This window comes from Myotis yumanensis, unplaced genomic scaffold (genome assembly GCF_028538775.1).
Source record: "Myotis yumanensis isolate MYYU_CA2020_CCGP unplaced genomic scaffold, mMyoYum1.0.hap1 SCAF_6, whole genome shotgun sequence".
NCBI classification, from domain to species: Eukaryota; Metazoa; Chordata; class Mammalia; order Chiroptera; family Vespertilionidae; genus Myotis; species Myotis yumanensis.
Window position 1 is genome coordinate 11,274,922 of NW_027223757.1, and position 18,230 is coordinate 11,293,151.

General features: G+C 34.1%; 1 protein-coding gene across 1 annotated transcript in view; it reads left to right on the forward strand.

The window, feature by feature from the left end:
• RFX6 (regulatory factor X6) overlaps positions 1 to 18,230 on the forward strand; it is a 44,413-nt gene that overhangs the window by 272 nt on the left and 25,911 nt on the right. Inside the window, exons 2-6 of the mRNA XM_070419211.1 lie at positions 251 to 407; positions 3,154 to 3,277; positions 5,036 to 5,097; positions 13,786 to 13,863; positions 14,994 to 15,021. Of these exons, the coding sequence (XP_070275312.1) occupies positions 251 to 407; positions 3,154 to 3,277; positions 5,036 to 5,097; positions 13,786 to 13,863; positions 14,994 to 15,021 (449 nt within the window). The remainder of the gene's footprint in view (positions 1 to 250; positions 408 to 3,153; positions 3,278 to 5,035; positions 5,098 to 13,785; positions 13,864 to 14,993; positions 15,022 to 18,230) is intronic.

Genomic DNA, 18,230 nt, shown 5'->3' on the forward strand with positions numbered 1-18,230 from the left:
CAGTCTATGAAAGGCATCCGGTAACAGAAATAAACACACCGCAAACGCACAGATACGTGGCATGTTCTGTTCGGATCTTTGTATTTCCCTCCAGGAAAATCTTTGTTAACTAGACATGAAGGGACTTCCCGTAGGTCTTCTCCCGCCCCCCCGCCCCCCCAAAGCCACTCCGTTTGACGCACAGGCACCTTATGAGACTTGATAATTTTATATTCTGATTTTCTGTATCATCTTTCCAACTCGCAATCAGAAATGCATTTAAGCAACGGCAACTTTTCCTCTGAAGAGGAGGATTCGGACAGTCACGACAGCAAAGCCAAAGCAGCGGACCCACACCTGTCGCAGAAGAAAACCATCACGCAGATGATGAAGGATAAAAAGAAGCAGACACAGCTCACCCTGCAGTGGTAAGACTCGCCCATAGGGCTACCTACGCACCTGTTGCGTTTTCAAAGTCAGTATCTTCAGAATCTTTGCTTTTCTCATTCTGCCTCTCCCTCACACTTTTTGTGGGAAGTTTAAAAGACAAATTAGAAACGTACCCATTTCCCCCCCCCCCCCCCCACTGAGTGGCATAGAGACATATTTTGATACCCATGAAAAATGCTCTGCAATACAAATAAAAACCACAGTCACTTTGTTCATTACTGGCTAAAACTAGAATTTATTCAAATGTAAGCAGTAATGAATGCTTTTATGACTTATTTGCTTAACATGAAATCAGTTTGCTCCTTATGTGTCTGTGATTTGGGAGCTTTGTGTTTATAAAACACGACTCTTAAAAACAATTTGAAAGGATGAGGGATCTTAACATTGCCTTTATCCGTAAGAGGGCAAATTAAAAAAAGAAGGCAAATGAAAAACTATCTATGGACCATAAGATGAAATGCATTTGAACTAGAACACATGGAAAAATCAGTTAAGATATTGTGCTATAACTTAAATAAATGTTCAACTATTATTATAGCACTTGTCATATGTGATTTATTATAGTGAAATATCACAAATTGGATTTTGTGGAAAATCTTTTAAAACCAACAATTTATCAGTAGGCTTTCTCTATAAAGAACATTTTGTAATATTGATCTAAAAGAAAGATGATTTAAAGTAAAATATAATATTAAACTTCCTCTCACAGTGTGAAGAAATAGGAGTATAAATTTTCTCCCAAATTCCAAGTAATAAGCAAGTAAGTAGAAAAGTCTATTCACTGATTAGTGACATATTCTGTTTATATGTAAAGTATTATCTAAATCTTAGAAACATACAAAAAACCCAGTATAAAAAACTAGTAAAATTTTATTTTTACTTATTATAACACTGAATTACAGTCTTATATACTAAATTTTTATAATTGTTTATTTGAACCCCTTGAAATATTTGAAATATAAGCCAATAATCTTCTAAAGTTATGGCTTAACTATTGAAGCTGATGTCACACTTACTGGTTAAGACCAGAGCAGTAAATAATTGAGCTGATAATCTGAAATATTTAGGACACAGCTATTTTCATTAGGAGAATTGGGGCAAAAATGTTTTGATTTCAGATATATTATGGAGGTCTTTTGAATGATCACTTCCACGTTTTTTTCAGTTTAAATTGAGTGAATAGAAACAAACTTGGGTTTTTATTTTATAAATATGAATGCATTATGATTTTTAAAAAGTTATACTCCAAATTGTATTCATGTCTAGGATTACTCCGTAATTTGAAGACAAAAGCAATGCCTACAACAATATCAAAACAGCCAGGGGAAAAGTAGGCATCCTATGCATGTTATTAATATACAATTTTTAAATAATTGAGTGTTTTCAGTGATATTCATGTTTTTTGAAACTATAAAATCCTGTCATTTTATTTAAATTTTCCACACCCTTTCGCCAAAAATGTGTCATATATATATATATATATATATATATGAGTTATTTGTATTTTGAGAATTTTAGTTTATAGATTATATTGGGGGTGGTAAAAATTAGAACTGAAAGTGAAAGTGAAAAATCTGGCTGATTAACTCAGATTTTCATTGTCAACCAGGTGTTTGATTTTATGTATGCAAATCTTACTTTGTTTTCAGTTCTTATTTTCCTTCTTTATAGCAAAATAGATGTCTGATGCTTTATCTGCTTGAGGAATATATCCTTTACCTTTTATCTCATGTACCTTGGGAATATGTAAATCAGAGATATTGAAAAGTTCCACCTAATTTTAATCTGAATGTATGCTCTATATTGCATTGTTCCCATATAGTAATAATTATGACTTTACTATACATAAAATGGGTTAGTTTTAGCCAAAATCACCTACTGAATTGTTAGAAAAACTAGAAATAGAATCTACAAGTTCTGATTTCTTGATTGTTGTTCAGATATTTGTAACCTTTAAATATATATCATTACATTTATATAAATTATATTTAATTGCAATTATAGATGTCCAAATTAAATAGAATTATCTCTATATTTTCAAAGTTTATATTATCATATTTATAATATAGAGATGAATTTGTCATATTTGTATGTATCTATAGAGAATTGCATAATGTTTCAAGTGTGCAGAATGTTTTAAGTAATTATAGTACTGCTCACAGCTAAAAGATGTGGGATAGAAATAGATCAGTACCATTTCAGAGTTGAGTGAAATGAGTTTATTCTTACGTATTTTCCAAATAAATGCATCACCATGCTTCCCTAACTATGCGGGGTTCAGAACTAATTTTTGAATGAAAGTATGGCATTTGCCGTCCTAAAGGCTGGCAGCCCTTTAGCATTGATAACGTTCTTTTAAAAAACCATCATCTTCAACTTCACCATCAATATTTGTATATCACAGAGCAAACCCTGTTGAACAGTGAGGATTAATATAGAAGGAAGACCTACTCTTTGAGGCGTGGATCATGCAGGAGTGGTTTTATGTTAGCCCTTACGCTATAACTGCACTAGCAGATGTTCATTGGGATTCTTGCTCCTCTGACATTAATCCTGTGATCTGATTTTGAATAATATCCTGAATAAAGGCAGTCTGCTTATGTCTACTCATGAACTCGTTTGCATAAAATCTCTATTCAAAATGGGCATCAAATCAATATGAAAGGGGAATGGAAAGGAGCAGTAAACAAAATGTTTGATCTTACTTTTTACCTTTTCCCTTAGGCTTGAAGAGAATTACATTGTATGTGAAGGAGTTTGCTTACCACGGTGCATCCTTTATGCACACTATTTAGATTTCTGCAGGAAAGAGAAATTGGAGCCAGCCTGTGCAGCCACCTTTGGAAAGGTAAGTGACACATATTGGCTATACTACCTTACAATTAAAGTTATGTCAGGCAGACAGCGTGGGAACAAATTCATCTGAACTAGTTTTCATACAGAATATTAAGAAATTTGTTTCTCATGCATAAACAAAGTATCTTAAGAGCTGAATCTGGAACTACTATATATTTTACTTTGACTTTACATACTGTATGTTTTATCTTGAACTATATGTTTTACCTTGCACTACTATATATTTGAGTATTAGAACCCTGGCTATCAGAAGACTTAACTCGATCTTAAAGGAAACTCCAGGTGAGCAGGGACATTTCCCTTCTATGAGGGATATATTAAAGAGTGTGGTCTGGCTTGTATGGAGAAGCAAAATTAAGTAGAAGTGACAAGTATCTTGTAATGCAATTGGTGATTATGTTTATTATTTAGCTATTCTGAGTATATGAGTTTTCAATATATTTTTATTCTATTACATAAATAGTTCTCTTAATTCTCCATTTCACTCTGAGTATGTTTACACCTCAAACTCCAAGGTGTGATGGAACGGGTTAAATTTCTCTCATTCATAAACATTTCTTTCGACCCAAACTATATGATGAGAAAGAGACTTTATAGAACTGACATTACTATATTTCTACATGTTGATCTCATTTTGAGAATAAGGAAACTCTGTCAATATCTTGGGAAAGTCTTGTTCTTTGAAATTCTTCTCATGCTCTATTGTCAAAGAACCTAGGAAATCCCAGAAAAAACTGTAGGAAGCTTAGCTAAGGCTCAAACATTGCATCTTATATAAACTGAAATCCAAATTCTATCCTGTAGAGGGACTCGTTGTCCAGAAAATAATGAATACTATGGTCAAGCTTCTCCATTTGAAAAAATAAAATGGTTTATTACCTTATTTTAAAAATCTGTTTATGAGGGATAGTATGATATGGTGCATGTGATCCAGTGATTTAGGTTTTAGCCTAGACTGTGAATAATTTGTTGTGAGACCTTCTGAAAAGTAATTAACTTTTTAAAAATTCAGTTCCCTCTTTCTATAACATAAGGAGGATGGATAAGACAAATTTTAATGTCCATTTTAGCATTATTATTTCATGAGTCCACCTTATGGCAGTAGTTTTTAGTTTGGGGAGTCATGAAACACCTTGAGAATCTGGTTAAAAACTACAAAACCATTTCCCAAGAAATTAACACAGACATAAACTTTGCCATGGAGTCCTTAGGAAATCAAGTATGGATCTCCTATAATCCAGATTAAATCTCCTGCTTTATGTAGAAGAGACTTTTGTTCTTTAATCAGATGCTAATTTTTAAATCGAATTTAGAGACAGAAACACAGGTAAATAGTTAAAACACTGCTGTGGAGATCCAGTCACGCAGAAAAGGTTTCATGTATTTTTTCAGGGTTGGAGATGGATATTTAATTATTGGTAAACCTCTGGGTAGAATTATTATGAGAAACCTAAATCTTTCCCCTAAGTAGATAAAATAATAATTGCCTTGGTAGTAGCATCAAGTAAAAGCACATATTGGTATGATCTGCCATGGAAATTGAGATGATTTCCAAATAGGACAATCTCATAAAGAAGTCCCTTCCTGCCTCTGCTTATGTATTATTGCTTATCAATATGTGTATGGTATTCCTTTTCTAGACTAAATATTTACTTGAAGTTCAAGATTTACTTTTTAGAATTAGTTATGGGTGACTTGCAATTAGAACCACACACTTTCTGAAAACTAAGGTAATTGACTTTCTTTTTAGACAATTCGCCAGAAATTTCCCCTCTTAACGACAAGACGGCTTGGAACAAGAGGCCATTCAAAGTAAGACACATCAATAAACACATATCACACCTGTACATATGATACCTTGTGCATGATGATTGATGCAATGTAAAATACTGTAAGTATAGTCTTTATTGGTGAATAGAACCAGGTATTTTCTTCTTGATGAGACAGACTTTTAACAACTGTAAGAACTAAAAAGAAAAATAAATGGGTTTTTAGGATGTTTGCTTAAAAAGCAAAACTTACACAGAGAAATCATAATATTCTTTCTGATGGAAAAATTTAAATGAATAATTTTCATAATTTTAAAGCCACTCCTGAAAGCACCAGTGTCAGCAAAGGAAAATGTTTGTAGCTCAATAAGTGACCAAATGGAACTCATGCTTCTAAAGAGCAAAGCCGAAGCCAGGGTTAAAGTATGGTTCAGGTTCTTTCTCTGGTTTTCTTTCAGATAATAATTTCTTAGAATCCCTTCTTTCCTCTTGAAGACAAATAGCATGCCCAAATGACCTCGTTGGTCATCTCTTAGTATAAATAGGCACATAAAATAAGGTGTCATATAGTCCCTCTCTTGGTAACTTTAGCTATTTTTTCTCTTGTGGCAATTTTTGTAGAACCCACCGTTATAGGTTCTTGTCTATCAGTTACTTACTCTTTTCAATTTTTAGTTTTTCCTTTCCTTCTGCCTAAAAACATATCCAGATCTCTTTTATGTTGATAAAAATAAAATAATCGCAAACCTATTATACCACTCTTCCTAATTACTGTTATTCTTTTTATCTTTGCTAGTTACTTTTAAAAAAAAATATTTTAAATTCTCACCTGAGGATATGTTCTTATTGACTTTTTTTGAGAGAGAGGAAGGAAGAGGGAAAGAGACAGAAACACTGATTATGTGTCTGGACGGGGAATAGAACCCACGACCCTTTGGTGCAGCGGACTACACCCCAACCAACTGAGCCACACCAACTGAACCACACTGGCCAGGACTCTGCTATTTCTCGAAAGAGTAGCTATCTGCTCACTTCACCTAGTGTGAATCACTTCTCTGTTCTAGTCCATTTCTTTACTAGCATTTGGGCATTGAACCCAATGGCTTACTTTTTACCATTACTCCTTGTCCTTGGCACCTGGAAACACATACATAAATACATACATAAACTTCCTCGGTGGCTCTGTCCCAGCCCTGCCAGGTCCTCTTCCTCCCCTACCTCATTTTCTGGCACACTGGCATCTCTTTCTGCCCTGACATCTAATTCAGCACTGCCCAATGAAATATAATGCAGCTGAATAGCTTTAAAAAATTGTAGCAGCCACATTAAAAAAGAACAAATAGAATGGATTTTAATGTTTTAATCTAACATGCCCAGAACATTTGATTACCATGTGATCAAAATAAAAATCATTACGGACATATTTTATGTTCTTTTTCTCTATTACGTTTTTGAGATCTAGTGTGTATTTGACATTTACAGCACATCTCAACTCAGACTAATCGCATTGCAAGTGGTCAATACCCCTATGTGACTGGTGGCAACCCTATTGTCTTAGTCCCTTGCCAAAAAAAGAGGTCCTATTTTTGGACTTCTCTTGAATCTCTCTTAGTTCTCACTTTAATAACCTGGTCTTGACTCAGTTCTTCCGGTCTGTTCAATACATTTTTTTTTCTAAATTGGCCTTCTAACGTTCAGATTCAATCATGCCTCTCTCGTGCTCAGAAACGTTCAACAGCTCATCATTTCTACTATGAAAGACAAATTTTTCTCACTTTGACATTAAAGGTCCATTATGAATTAGTCCCAATCCATTGCTTCACCCTCCACTGTCTCTTCTTTATTTAGCCTGTCTTCCTCCATTGAAATGACCTTTTCCCTATGGGCATATTGAAATATTAGCCATTTAAAGGCATGTCCCATGAACTTCCTCTTCTTCAGGATCTTTTCTTAGCCTCTTGATCTGTTGTAGGTTCTTTCTTTGTATCTTATAGCAATCTGTTGGGACCTATCTTAATGTGAAATTAACTTATTTCTTCTCCTCAACAGATAGTATTTTGAGGATAGAGACTTTGTCTCATTTATACTCATATTTTACCTGTTGTCTAATACATAATAGATTATTAATTAGTATTCATCTAATTGATTCCAATTAATGTTAACAGTATCGTGGCCTGAGAAGGAGAAATAAATGTCGGATTGAAAGATATGTTAGCTTTTTCCTTCTGACCAAATCAGCTTTTATTCAAAGTTGACTCAATTTGTCTGGCTGATTTCTATTGAATTTGATTTCTACTGAATTGTGTGTGAAGGAAAGATCAGTTTGTGTTTGAAGTAGATAGATAATAAAAAAGAGGCAAAGTGATGCTGAGAAATCCTCTTCCTAGGGCCTACAGAGGGCAGGCAGGCAGGCTGCAGAGAGTCAATTAATCCTGGAAGGAGCCTTTAGGATTAGGGATGAATCATTAACCCTGTCCTTTGTGACACACGGAGACTCCAGTGTTTAGGTTTATGTAACGATACATGGTGACTTCAGGCAATTTGTTTGATATCTAAGAGCAGACATGCCCAAGAACAAAGCATTAACAATTTGAATTTTCTTCTACCTTCCTGGTATGCCATTTGCTTGTTATAACTTGCTATTATATGTTTGGTATTTTGATATCATGGGAAAATGAAATTTTCCATGTAAACTAAGGATGTTAAAAGATATGGCAAAATGTAGAGTTTGTGTATCTTGTAATTGGTAATGTTTCGATGTAATTATGCTTAGCCAGGTAGTGTTCTTGTTTTTATATATTTCTAAGAATATATAAAATATTCTATTTTAATTTTAGGAGATGGTACATATCAAAAGGCAGCATTTCTTAGTGGTTAGGAGCATGAGGTTTAAAGTTGGACAAATCTAAGCTTTAATTTCATACTTTCATTTAAAGCTGTATAACTTTAGATGAATTGTTCAGCTTTTCATCAGTAAAGTAAGTATAAAATATCTACCTCATAGGTTTCTTTTGAAAATTAAATAAAGTATAAGAATGAAGAAATGAATATGTTTCCAACCTTTTTATTCTTAATGATATGAAATTAATAACTCAGTGTATCAAAATATCAGCAATGCAGTTAAAGTTATTATTTATTGAGTAACACACACACACACACACACACACACACACACACACACTAATCCTTACAATGACCAATACAAGATTGGAATTCCTGTGTTTTACAAATCAGGAAACTGCAGTTAAGATTATTGACTTGCTCAAGCCCACACAGATACTATAAAATAACAATATTGGCATGTAAGTCAAGGTTTATTTGATTCTACAGCTTGAGCTTTGTCAACTAGTAAAGCCTACCTCTTTCTGATATCAGTCATATCAAGAAAACAATTGTTTAATTGAACTTTTGTTTTTTTGAAGTTTTTTTCCTGATCTAAGTTTTAAAATTTTATTTTTTTATTGGACTTTTATTATTTTTATTGGATTCTTTCTCAAAGAGCTAACATTTTCTCAAGCTTCAATCATAAGGCATTTTTAACTATTTTATGTTTATTGAAATATATTTATATTTTATGTAAAAGCAAATTTATAGTACAAACACAATTTTGCTTTCTGCCTTTAATTTTGTGCTAAACATTCCTATATGTTGGTATAGTATCTTTACAATCATCATTTCTACTGGTTGTTTAATATTTCAAAAATTTACATTTTATGAAAGATATTTTTATGTCTCTAGAAATATGAATAAATGATGAACCAGAAATATAAATGAAAATGGAAACATATTTTGGAAAAACAAAAATTTATAATTTCTCCCAATTTTACTAGTAATTTTGTAAAATTTATTTTATTGTAGTATTTAGCATAATGCCCTAAATGTATTATTACTGAATATTTATTTATATTATTTCAAAATATAAGTAAGTTGGGTATTAATTTATTTGAACCTTTGTGGATTACATACTAGAATATATTAATGATGGTCATTTAAAAATATAAGTTCTCAATTTTTTACAAATTCTTATAGAATATGCTATAGTATGTCCAATTATTTCATTTGGGTCTGTCAGACATAATTTATTTTAGATGATGATTAACCTAAAAGATTCTTCTGTATTGTGGGCACAAGATGAACCACTTCTAAAACTGTTCTTACGTGCTTTTAGGGTCCATGGTATAATGTCACTTTCCAGATTTTACTGGTCCATGTATGAAATCCAAAAGTCTGGGAAACACTGATATATGGTGACAAAGTGATGGTTAATAGAGTTGAAAAAATAGGAATGAATACGGTGTTTATTTTCAAGTTCTGTTTTTCTAAGTTCTGACATAACTGTGTTATAAAATGGTTAATCCTGCCCTATCTGGTTTGGCTCAGTGGATAGAGCATTGGCCTGTGGACGGAAGGGTCCAGGGTCCAATCCCAGTCAAGGGCAGGTACCTCGGTTGCAGGCTCCTCCCCTGCCCTGGTCAGGGCACGTGCAAGCAACCAATGGATGTGTTTCTCTCACACCGATATTTCTCTCTGTCTTTCCTTCTCTCTTCAACTCTAACAACAACAACAACAAAAATCAATGGAAAAATATCCTCGGGTGAGGATTAAAATAATAAAAAAAGGTTAGTCCTCACAACTCATCTCTTTCCCTCATCAAAAGTTAAAAGATATGAATAGTTTAACTAAATAAATGAGTCAAAAATTATCCAACCAAAATAAAGAGAGGAAATATTTTTTTAAAAAAAAACAGATGCGTTATTTTTTATAAAAAAACAACAAAATATTTTTTTTAAAAAAACAACAAAAACAAATGGACAGAATCACTATGTAGAGCCCACTGTCAAAATTAGGAACAATTGAAATTGATTCCAGTGCCAATGTTCCTCATAAGAAGCCATTGCTGCCAAAGGTTATGAAAAAGGGTCTCTAACGATTAGCACTTGGGGTCAGAAAGCCTCACCCTGGCCTAGTGCATCTAACCTAAGTGTGTTTTTAGGACAAAGCCAGTCTAGTTGCAGGCAACATTAGCGTCTCAGCTCTCCATCCCTTCCTTCACTCTCACCATCACCCTTCCTGCCAAGAAACCAATATCCCCAATAGATTCTTCCCATTCTTAACACTCAGATAAAAACTGACTTTGCTTTTGGGCTTTTTCTTCTTTTCTCTTTGATTTGCAACGGATACCAAAAATATATACTGATTATTTTTCTTTGAAATCTTTCTAAATTTAGATTTCGAATAAATAAAACAACATTCTATAGGTACAAAAGAGTAATGAAAAGTATTGCTTATTTTATGTATAAGTGTGTTATATCAAGAATGAGCAATCATTCTTATTTATATTGATATATAAAGCATGGTGTTAAAAAAGAGTTTTTGAGATTCAAAGAATAGTAAGATAGAATACATGGTGTCAAAAAACATCCACTATTAATATTTATTTACATAATAAGCATTTAACTGAGTGTCCTGAAGCTGACTAAACCCTAGGGATACAGTTGTGAGTAAAAAGAGCCCATATCCCACCCTTGCTCAGAATAACTCAGAGGAGTAAGGGAGAACACAGTTGAGTAGATTTCATGCAAATGTAGACTGTTTGATTTGAAGTTACATTTTAATTTCTTATAGACTTTGATCAGTTGAATCTTGGTTTTCAGACATGATGGACAAAAGCTATTATCTTATTTATTAGTGGTGATTTACTGGGTTAATAAAACTGATATGGCAGCTGCTCTTATCATAGTAAGTTATTGCAAGTCCCTGAACAGCTTAATCCCATCATTTCCTTATCAGTTATCATTTGTGTAGTGTAAACGAACATCAGGGCTACTTGCTCAGTGGGAACATATGTTTCAGGAATTCTATATAATGACTGAAATGGAAAAGAAGAAATATAGGTGTAGGTATAAGTAGATCAGCAAATGAAGAAAAGTATTAGATGCAATGTAAATATTTTAGTAGTAAAAAAGAGAAGCAATAATTGCATTTGTCCTATTAAAATATTGTATATTTTATAACATTAACTTTAAAATGTAGACATAAAAACTAATGAATAATTGTTTATTTCTAATATAAGTCTAAGGACAGTTGATGCTAATGAATGAGTACAATTTTGTTAGTTCACAAAGCCTACTTGGGTTATGAAAACATTTTCTTAAAGGAATTAGCTAATCATACCCAGGATTTTAGAGCATTTATTATTTATCTTCTTTATTAAAAATTGATAAAAAAAAGATTTAGAGAAAGAACTATGGAATGTTTGGGAATCTTTATTCAGCGTAACCTATAGAATAGGCATCAGGTAGTGGTATATAAATTAAAACAGTGAAAACTTCACCTTTTTATTTAACGTGCACCAGCATATGTTTTTGTTATGCTAGAATATTTCTGGCACATATTTCCTAGCAAGTTTATTTTAGGGAAAAGTATTAACAACAAAATAGTGCTAAAAAATGTTGCAAGTGAGAGGAAAAATCCATGTAAACGCTGCATGAAATGGCTCTTCCCACTTTTATGAGGTTTGCTTTTAGCTGCTAGGAGGACAGAAAGCTGCTCATTTGTTATCTCTTTTCTGTTCTCAAAGACACTGACTCATCACTCGGATCATAACATGTACCTAGTTAGACTAAAAGGAAGCTTGAAGGAGGAAAGTTATATTATCAGCTCCAGAAAAAAACTGGATATGAAATGTGCTGAAGTTTTATAATGGTCATTGCAAAAGAGATATTTATTTTCCTAATGACATTCTTCCCACCTAAATACACTGATTCCATGCCCTTTATACACATTGTTAGGTATACAACATTTGTTCAACCCCAGTATTTTACTGGTGAACTGGAAATACACAGTGCTAGGAGGAGGTTGTTGAAAACTATTGGCTGTAAGATAATTTGTGTTTTATCAGTTTCTAAATTTTTAGCAAGGTACATTGATTCATCAATAAATGAGTTTTTTTCCTTTACAGTAATGTCTAATGGGAACACAATGAAAGGAAAGATACAATTCTCTTCCTCCAAAACTTATAATTTAGTAGGGGAGGTAAGCCATGTATACACATACCAATGGTATGAAGTATAAAGCTACAAGAGATAAAGATGACCATAAGAGGAGTTCAAAGGAAAGAGAAATTAGTTTACTAGAGATCAGGCAAAGCTTCATGCATTAATGCCATGCCTTGAGGCATGGGTAAGAAATGAGGCACGAAGGAAGAATATTGCCAGTGGAGAGAGAGCTCAGCAAAGTAAAGGCCCAAGGTAGGAAAGCTCAAGATATCTATGGAGAACAAGTGATTCTGATAGTAATACATAGGGTTATACTGTCTCAGTCATAGGATTAAAGGCATTATTAGATTTACTTACATTATTTTAGAAAAGAAATTCTTCCATCTCTACCAAATTTTAAATTGTGCTCAGATTTTAAGTATATGATGCTATATGCATGCCTTTTATTGACAAATTTCTTTATTGCCGAGGTCAGAAAAGGGGCCCTGGAACTTAGAACCTTCCTTGTCCACTTCCAACTCAGATGTTGATGCTAAGAAATGAAATTAAGTATGGTTACACTGGAACCCCCTTATTCTCTTTTTTTAAGAATATATTTTATTGACTTTTTACAGAGAGGAAGGGAGAGAGATAGAGAGTTAGAAACATCGATCAGCTGCCTCCTGCACATCTCCCACCGTGGATGTGCTCGCAACCAAGGTACATGCCCTTAACCGGAATCGAACCCGGGACCTTTCAGTCCGCAGGCCGACGCTCTATCCACTGAGCCAAACCGGTTTCAGCGACCCCTTATTCTCCTTTATCTTGTCCCTTCCCTGGTCTTGGATGAATGCAAATGGAAATGGTAGGTAACCAATTAGGTAGTGGTGCTGCATGGACGAGAGAGGGAGAGTGAAAGCAGAGGTTATCAGGCTGTGGCCGCCCTCACTGAATATCCACGATTCGACTAGCTTCTGTATGACATTTGTAGTCTTTGTACTTGGGTGTGTAATATGCCAGGAGTCTGTAGTTTAGGAGAACATGCTACAACTTGAGACTAGGTAAGATCCTATACTTACCTGTGGCTCAGGATTCATGGACACATTTACAACAAATTCTTCGTAAAACATTCTGTGACTCATATTTCCATTGATTCATGACATAGTAACCCCCGCCCCCATTATTGCACAAAAGTCTGAAGTGAAAATGATAGTGAATTGGGCTTCTCATTCCACACGAGAAACAACTTTTAAAGGGTCACATGCTTTATACATATTCCTATGCATGATATCAATGTCTTCCTCACATGTAATGTCATACTGTTTTCTTCATCTAACAGATACATTACAAAGGAAACCTACCACTTTTTATTCAATTGATTAAATTCAAACTGAACAGAACCATTTGCAAATAGATACATTCTATATACTTAGAGCCAATGCATACATTTACAAATTTAAGTGCCTACAATTACTTTGTTTTTTTTTTTTTGCTTTGAAACCCAACTTTTTAAAGATTTGAAGGAATTGGCGGTAGGTGATTTTTCTGTCTTTATCAAGTCAAGAGCCAAAAGTACATTTTAAATAGATTTAAAACAAGTAGGATTAGTTACCATCAAAGAGGGATTTAGCATATTAAGATGTTGCTTGAAAAAAAAAACGGGAAAGGAAGGTGCTCAATGGGTTTCAGTTCTTACTTGAGCTTTATTTCAGTTTTACTTCAGTATCCTTTTTCTTTTCCTGTCCTTGTTCTAGGTATCATTATTATGGGATTGGCATCAAAGAAAGCAGTGCATATTACCACTCTGTTTACTCTGGAAAGGGCCTGACAAGGTAGAGTTCTAATATCTTCAAATGAATTCTCTGCCTTTCTTTAAATATGCATGATATCTATTGAATAGAATGACTTACTAACTTTACTTATAAAAATGTTTTATTTTAAGCATCAGACCTTAATTACAACTTTGTATGGACATTTCTGTGATATGGTCTAGATTACTGAACAATTTTTATAAATCACATCATTAATGACAAATTAATGGTGAAACAGGTGTTTCAGAGAGATGAACAAAAAAATCAGGGAAGCGGAATTGCTTTTAAATTAGTATTTACTCATAAGGCTGAATCTGTTTTCAGGCTGGATTCAGTAAAAATAAAGGCAGAAAAAAAACATTGTGTGTTTTTCTTTTGCTAAGAGACAACCTGTTTAAATATCGATGTGCTTGACCAGTACCTTACACAGATGAAAAGTTTATTACAATTGTCTCTAATCACATATGTCCTGACTACCCGCTTACCTTACTAAGATAAAACTACTGACCTTTTTGAGTCTCTGTGAAAGGAAAAACACAAATGAATGAATGTAAAGAACACATTTGCTCTGATCTGCCATTAACTCTCAGGAGGAGGTAATTCACAAGTGAAGTGACATTCAGTGAAACCCATGATGTATACAATTATTATTTTTAAAATTCTAGTGCTCAGAATAATTAAATGTACATCTGAGATTGCCTTGGTGACTTATCAGTAATTGCTCTTAGCTCTCAAAGAATGAATTATTTTAAAAGTGAAGTGTCCTGTGGAAAAAAATAAAAGTGGTCACCTGAGTCTTGCTAAGATGAACTCAGATATTACCAAGGACATAATGGAGGCTTACTAGCCACTACCTACCCATTTTAAAGTGCAATTATAGCCAGAAAGCACACAAATATTTAATATCAATTTTTTTGCTTGCCTCACATCTTACCAGACCTCCCTACATATTCTTAATTTTACTTTTTCTTAGTAGAATTATTTTTTATTAAGTTGAAAAATATGTTTGGATCTCTTTGAACATCAAATAAATTTCTCCAGATTTATTTCACTAATCATAATATGCTATTTTGTAGGTTTTCTGTATTTTCTTGATAACTATAACTGTATATGTATATTTTTAACTAATGGAAAATATACTGATTTTTAAGGTTTTCTAGAAGCAAGCTTAAGAATGAGGTAAGATTACTTTCATTTCTTCTGTTTTACATCTGCTATACTATATTGCAAACTGATCAGTAAATGTTAATCACCCTTGTTGGCAAATATAGAAATAAATGTTATTTATTAGGAGCTTCTTGAATGACAGGTCGTCAGATAGAGCTAAGTTATACTTGGGGCAGCTAATGGTTCTTTGCATGGACCTACTGAACAACTTCCAATTAACCTAGGAGAGGTGATTTTTCAATTATCCATACCTAACATCAGATGTTTAAGCTATTGTAAAAAGAGACCATTGCTGATCAAAGAAATTTCCACTTAAAGAGTAAACAGAAAGCCCAATGCTAAGTTTATGGAAAGAATTGCTATTTGGAATATACCTGTTTAGACAAAACCTTTAATAGTTATCAAGAAGCCCAAATGTTATGCTGTAGTTTGTTTCAATATTATGGTTTGTTTTAACCACTTGTGTGTGTGTGTGTGTGTGTGTGTGTGTGTGTGTGTGTATCCAGCGGTTCTCAACCTGTGGGTCGCGAACAATGAAAATACATCCTGCATATCAGATATTTACATTACGATTCATAACAGTAGCAAAATTACACTTATGAAGTAGCAACTAAAATAATTTTATGGGTGGGGGTCACCACAAAATGAGGAACTGTATTAAAGGGTCGCGGCATTAGGAAGGTTGAGAACCACTGTTACTCACTCTGCTGACCACTTCTTCAATGAAGGGGCTGGGGATGGTGGAGGTGGGAGCTAGGGAGAAAGGGCACATTATACCATCCCCCCTCACTTTATCCCTAGACTCCCCTCCTCCTACCAGCCCCCAACCAAACCACAGATCAGCAAACTGACTTTATCTAAATGAGTTAGACTGCCATTAGGGATCGCATGGCTAATTAAGCACATGATAAGGCCTTCATTATCACGTTAACTAAAAAAGAGGCGCGGCTGAACTAGGGCACATGACACTGAGTTGGGTGGTAAATCTGGACTTGAGGTCAATTGTAGCTCCATTAGTTTGGTGAAATGATGCAAACATATTATCTTAAGAAAAAAATATAAAGCCCCAATCTTCTGAAATGACCAATTTCTTCCCACCAGTGTTTTTAATGCAGTTAATGGCTAGTTATATAATAAAATTCTTGAGGTTGCTCTCTTTATCAATGAAATAATAGCTCTTTATTAGATGAACAATTGTGAAAGTGCAAGCATATCGACTTAGAAATATACTTCAGTTGACTGAAGTTTATGTCAACAGGGAATTTAAGTAACTTCTCTCAGGTGTTTTTTCTACCCCTTTGGTAGAGCTGGTGTACGAGCCAACTGTCAGCTGACGTAGCATGTGTATGGCAGGCCTTGCTTTATAGAATAATAGAAAAATGTATCTCAAGTCTTCTGTTTTATCCTCAGAAGAGTACATGACACATGCAGGTGTAGATTTTGTCGATAAAGTGAAAATAAGTGATTTTGGTTAGGCTATATAGCCTATTTTTCTAAAGATACCTGAAGCAATAATAGAGTGCCATTATGATAATGATTATAGAAATGAACACCATTAAGGATTTTCTAAAGTCTCATAACTACTCTAGATACTTTAAAAAATAATAAAGTATTTGTTTAACAAAATTGAAATTAAAAAAATATTTTATACTTAAGGTGACCATCATAGTTTGCTCAGGACCCAAACTTTCAATGTAAGTCATTTGAACATTTATACTTATTAATGTTCATATTTCTGGTCATTTGAACATGAATAACTGTGAGGTAGGGAAAATAGATGTTAACATTACTAGTTTACAACTGAGGAAATTGAGGCTAAGAGATACTCCTGCTTTCTAAAATATTCTCAGTAAAGTTCTTTTTTTAAAAACCCATGGTCAAGATATTAATAGATATATGGAGTTACAGGTGCTAGGGGACAAAATAGTGAGTGGATAGATTTGACTCTTTACATTATAGCAGGAAAATATATCTTAAATGATTATAAAGGGTGTCATGGTAGTTAACCTAGTTGAAGTGGTTAAGGACATTTCCCACAGGAAGTGACATTTAAGGAAATAACTGAGAAGAAGTGAGTGTGAATTTGGAGGAGGAGTGCAGTAGGGGAAGAGAGTGGAAAAGTGGTCCAGACAGCTGGAACAGCACAGATTAGGGTTTCTCAGACTTGTTATTATTTACATTTGGGGCCAAATAATTCTGTGTTGTGGGGGATGTCCTGTGCTCTGTAGGATGTTTAGCAGCATCACAGTGTTAGGATAAGAAAGAGGACTTAGATATTTAGTTTAATAGTGACGGAAGCCATGGTAATGGATAGAAATGTCTAGAAATAAATAAATGAGAGGAGAAGAGGTTACAAGAAGAGTTGTGAAAAGTGAGGTAGAAGAAAAAGTCAGCAAGATAACTGAAGAAAATTTAGAGAGCTAAGAGGAGGAGAATATTGTGGCAGAGAGCTGAGAGAAAAAAATTGCTTCCAATAAAAGGGAATGGTTACTACTATGAAATGGCGCTAAAAGGTCATCAAGATACAGACTGGAAAATATCAATGGGACTAGTTAAGTGGAGATAATTAATAACTTCAGGGAGAGCATTTTCAGTGGAGAGCTGGGTTTGATTTGTTTATAAAATGAGAGGGAAGCCTGACCAGCATGGCTCAGTGGTTCAGCATTGACCTATGAACCAGGAGAACATGGTTCTATTCTCAGTTAGGGCACATGCCCAGGTTTCGGGCTCAGTCTCCCATGGGGGACATGCAGGAGGCAGCCAATCAATGATTTTCTCTCATCATTGATGTTTCTATCTCTCTCTCTCCCTTCATTTCTGAAATCAATAAAAATATACTTTTAAAAATGAGTGGGAAGTGGTATGTTGAAAGTAGAAAATTTAGTCATGTTGAGGGTGATACTTGGGGAAGGACTTGAAATTTAGTTTTGAAGAACGATTAGACAATCATTCTAATGTTGGTAAAACACTTCTGGTAAGAGTAGAGACCGTAGATATGAAAGACAGGGAGGGGAAAGTTGAGAGCACAAGGTCACTGAAGGTGGGCATGGACGAGCTTCAGAGTGGAGGAAGTGGCCCCGGAGAAGGAACACCTCTTTCATTAAAACTGGAAGGTGGAAAGGGTAAGTTCCGATGCAAGTAGATTTGCAGATTTTGTGGCAGAAATTGAGGTAGTTTGGTGGCTTCAGACTTCTCTTTGAGGAATTAGTCAGTGGTCAGTT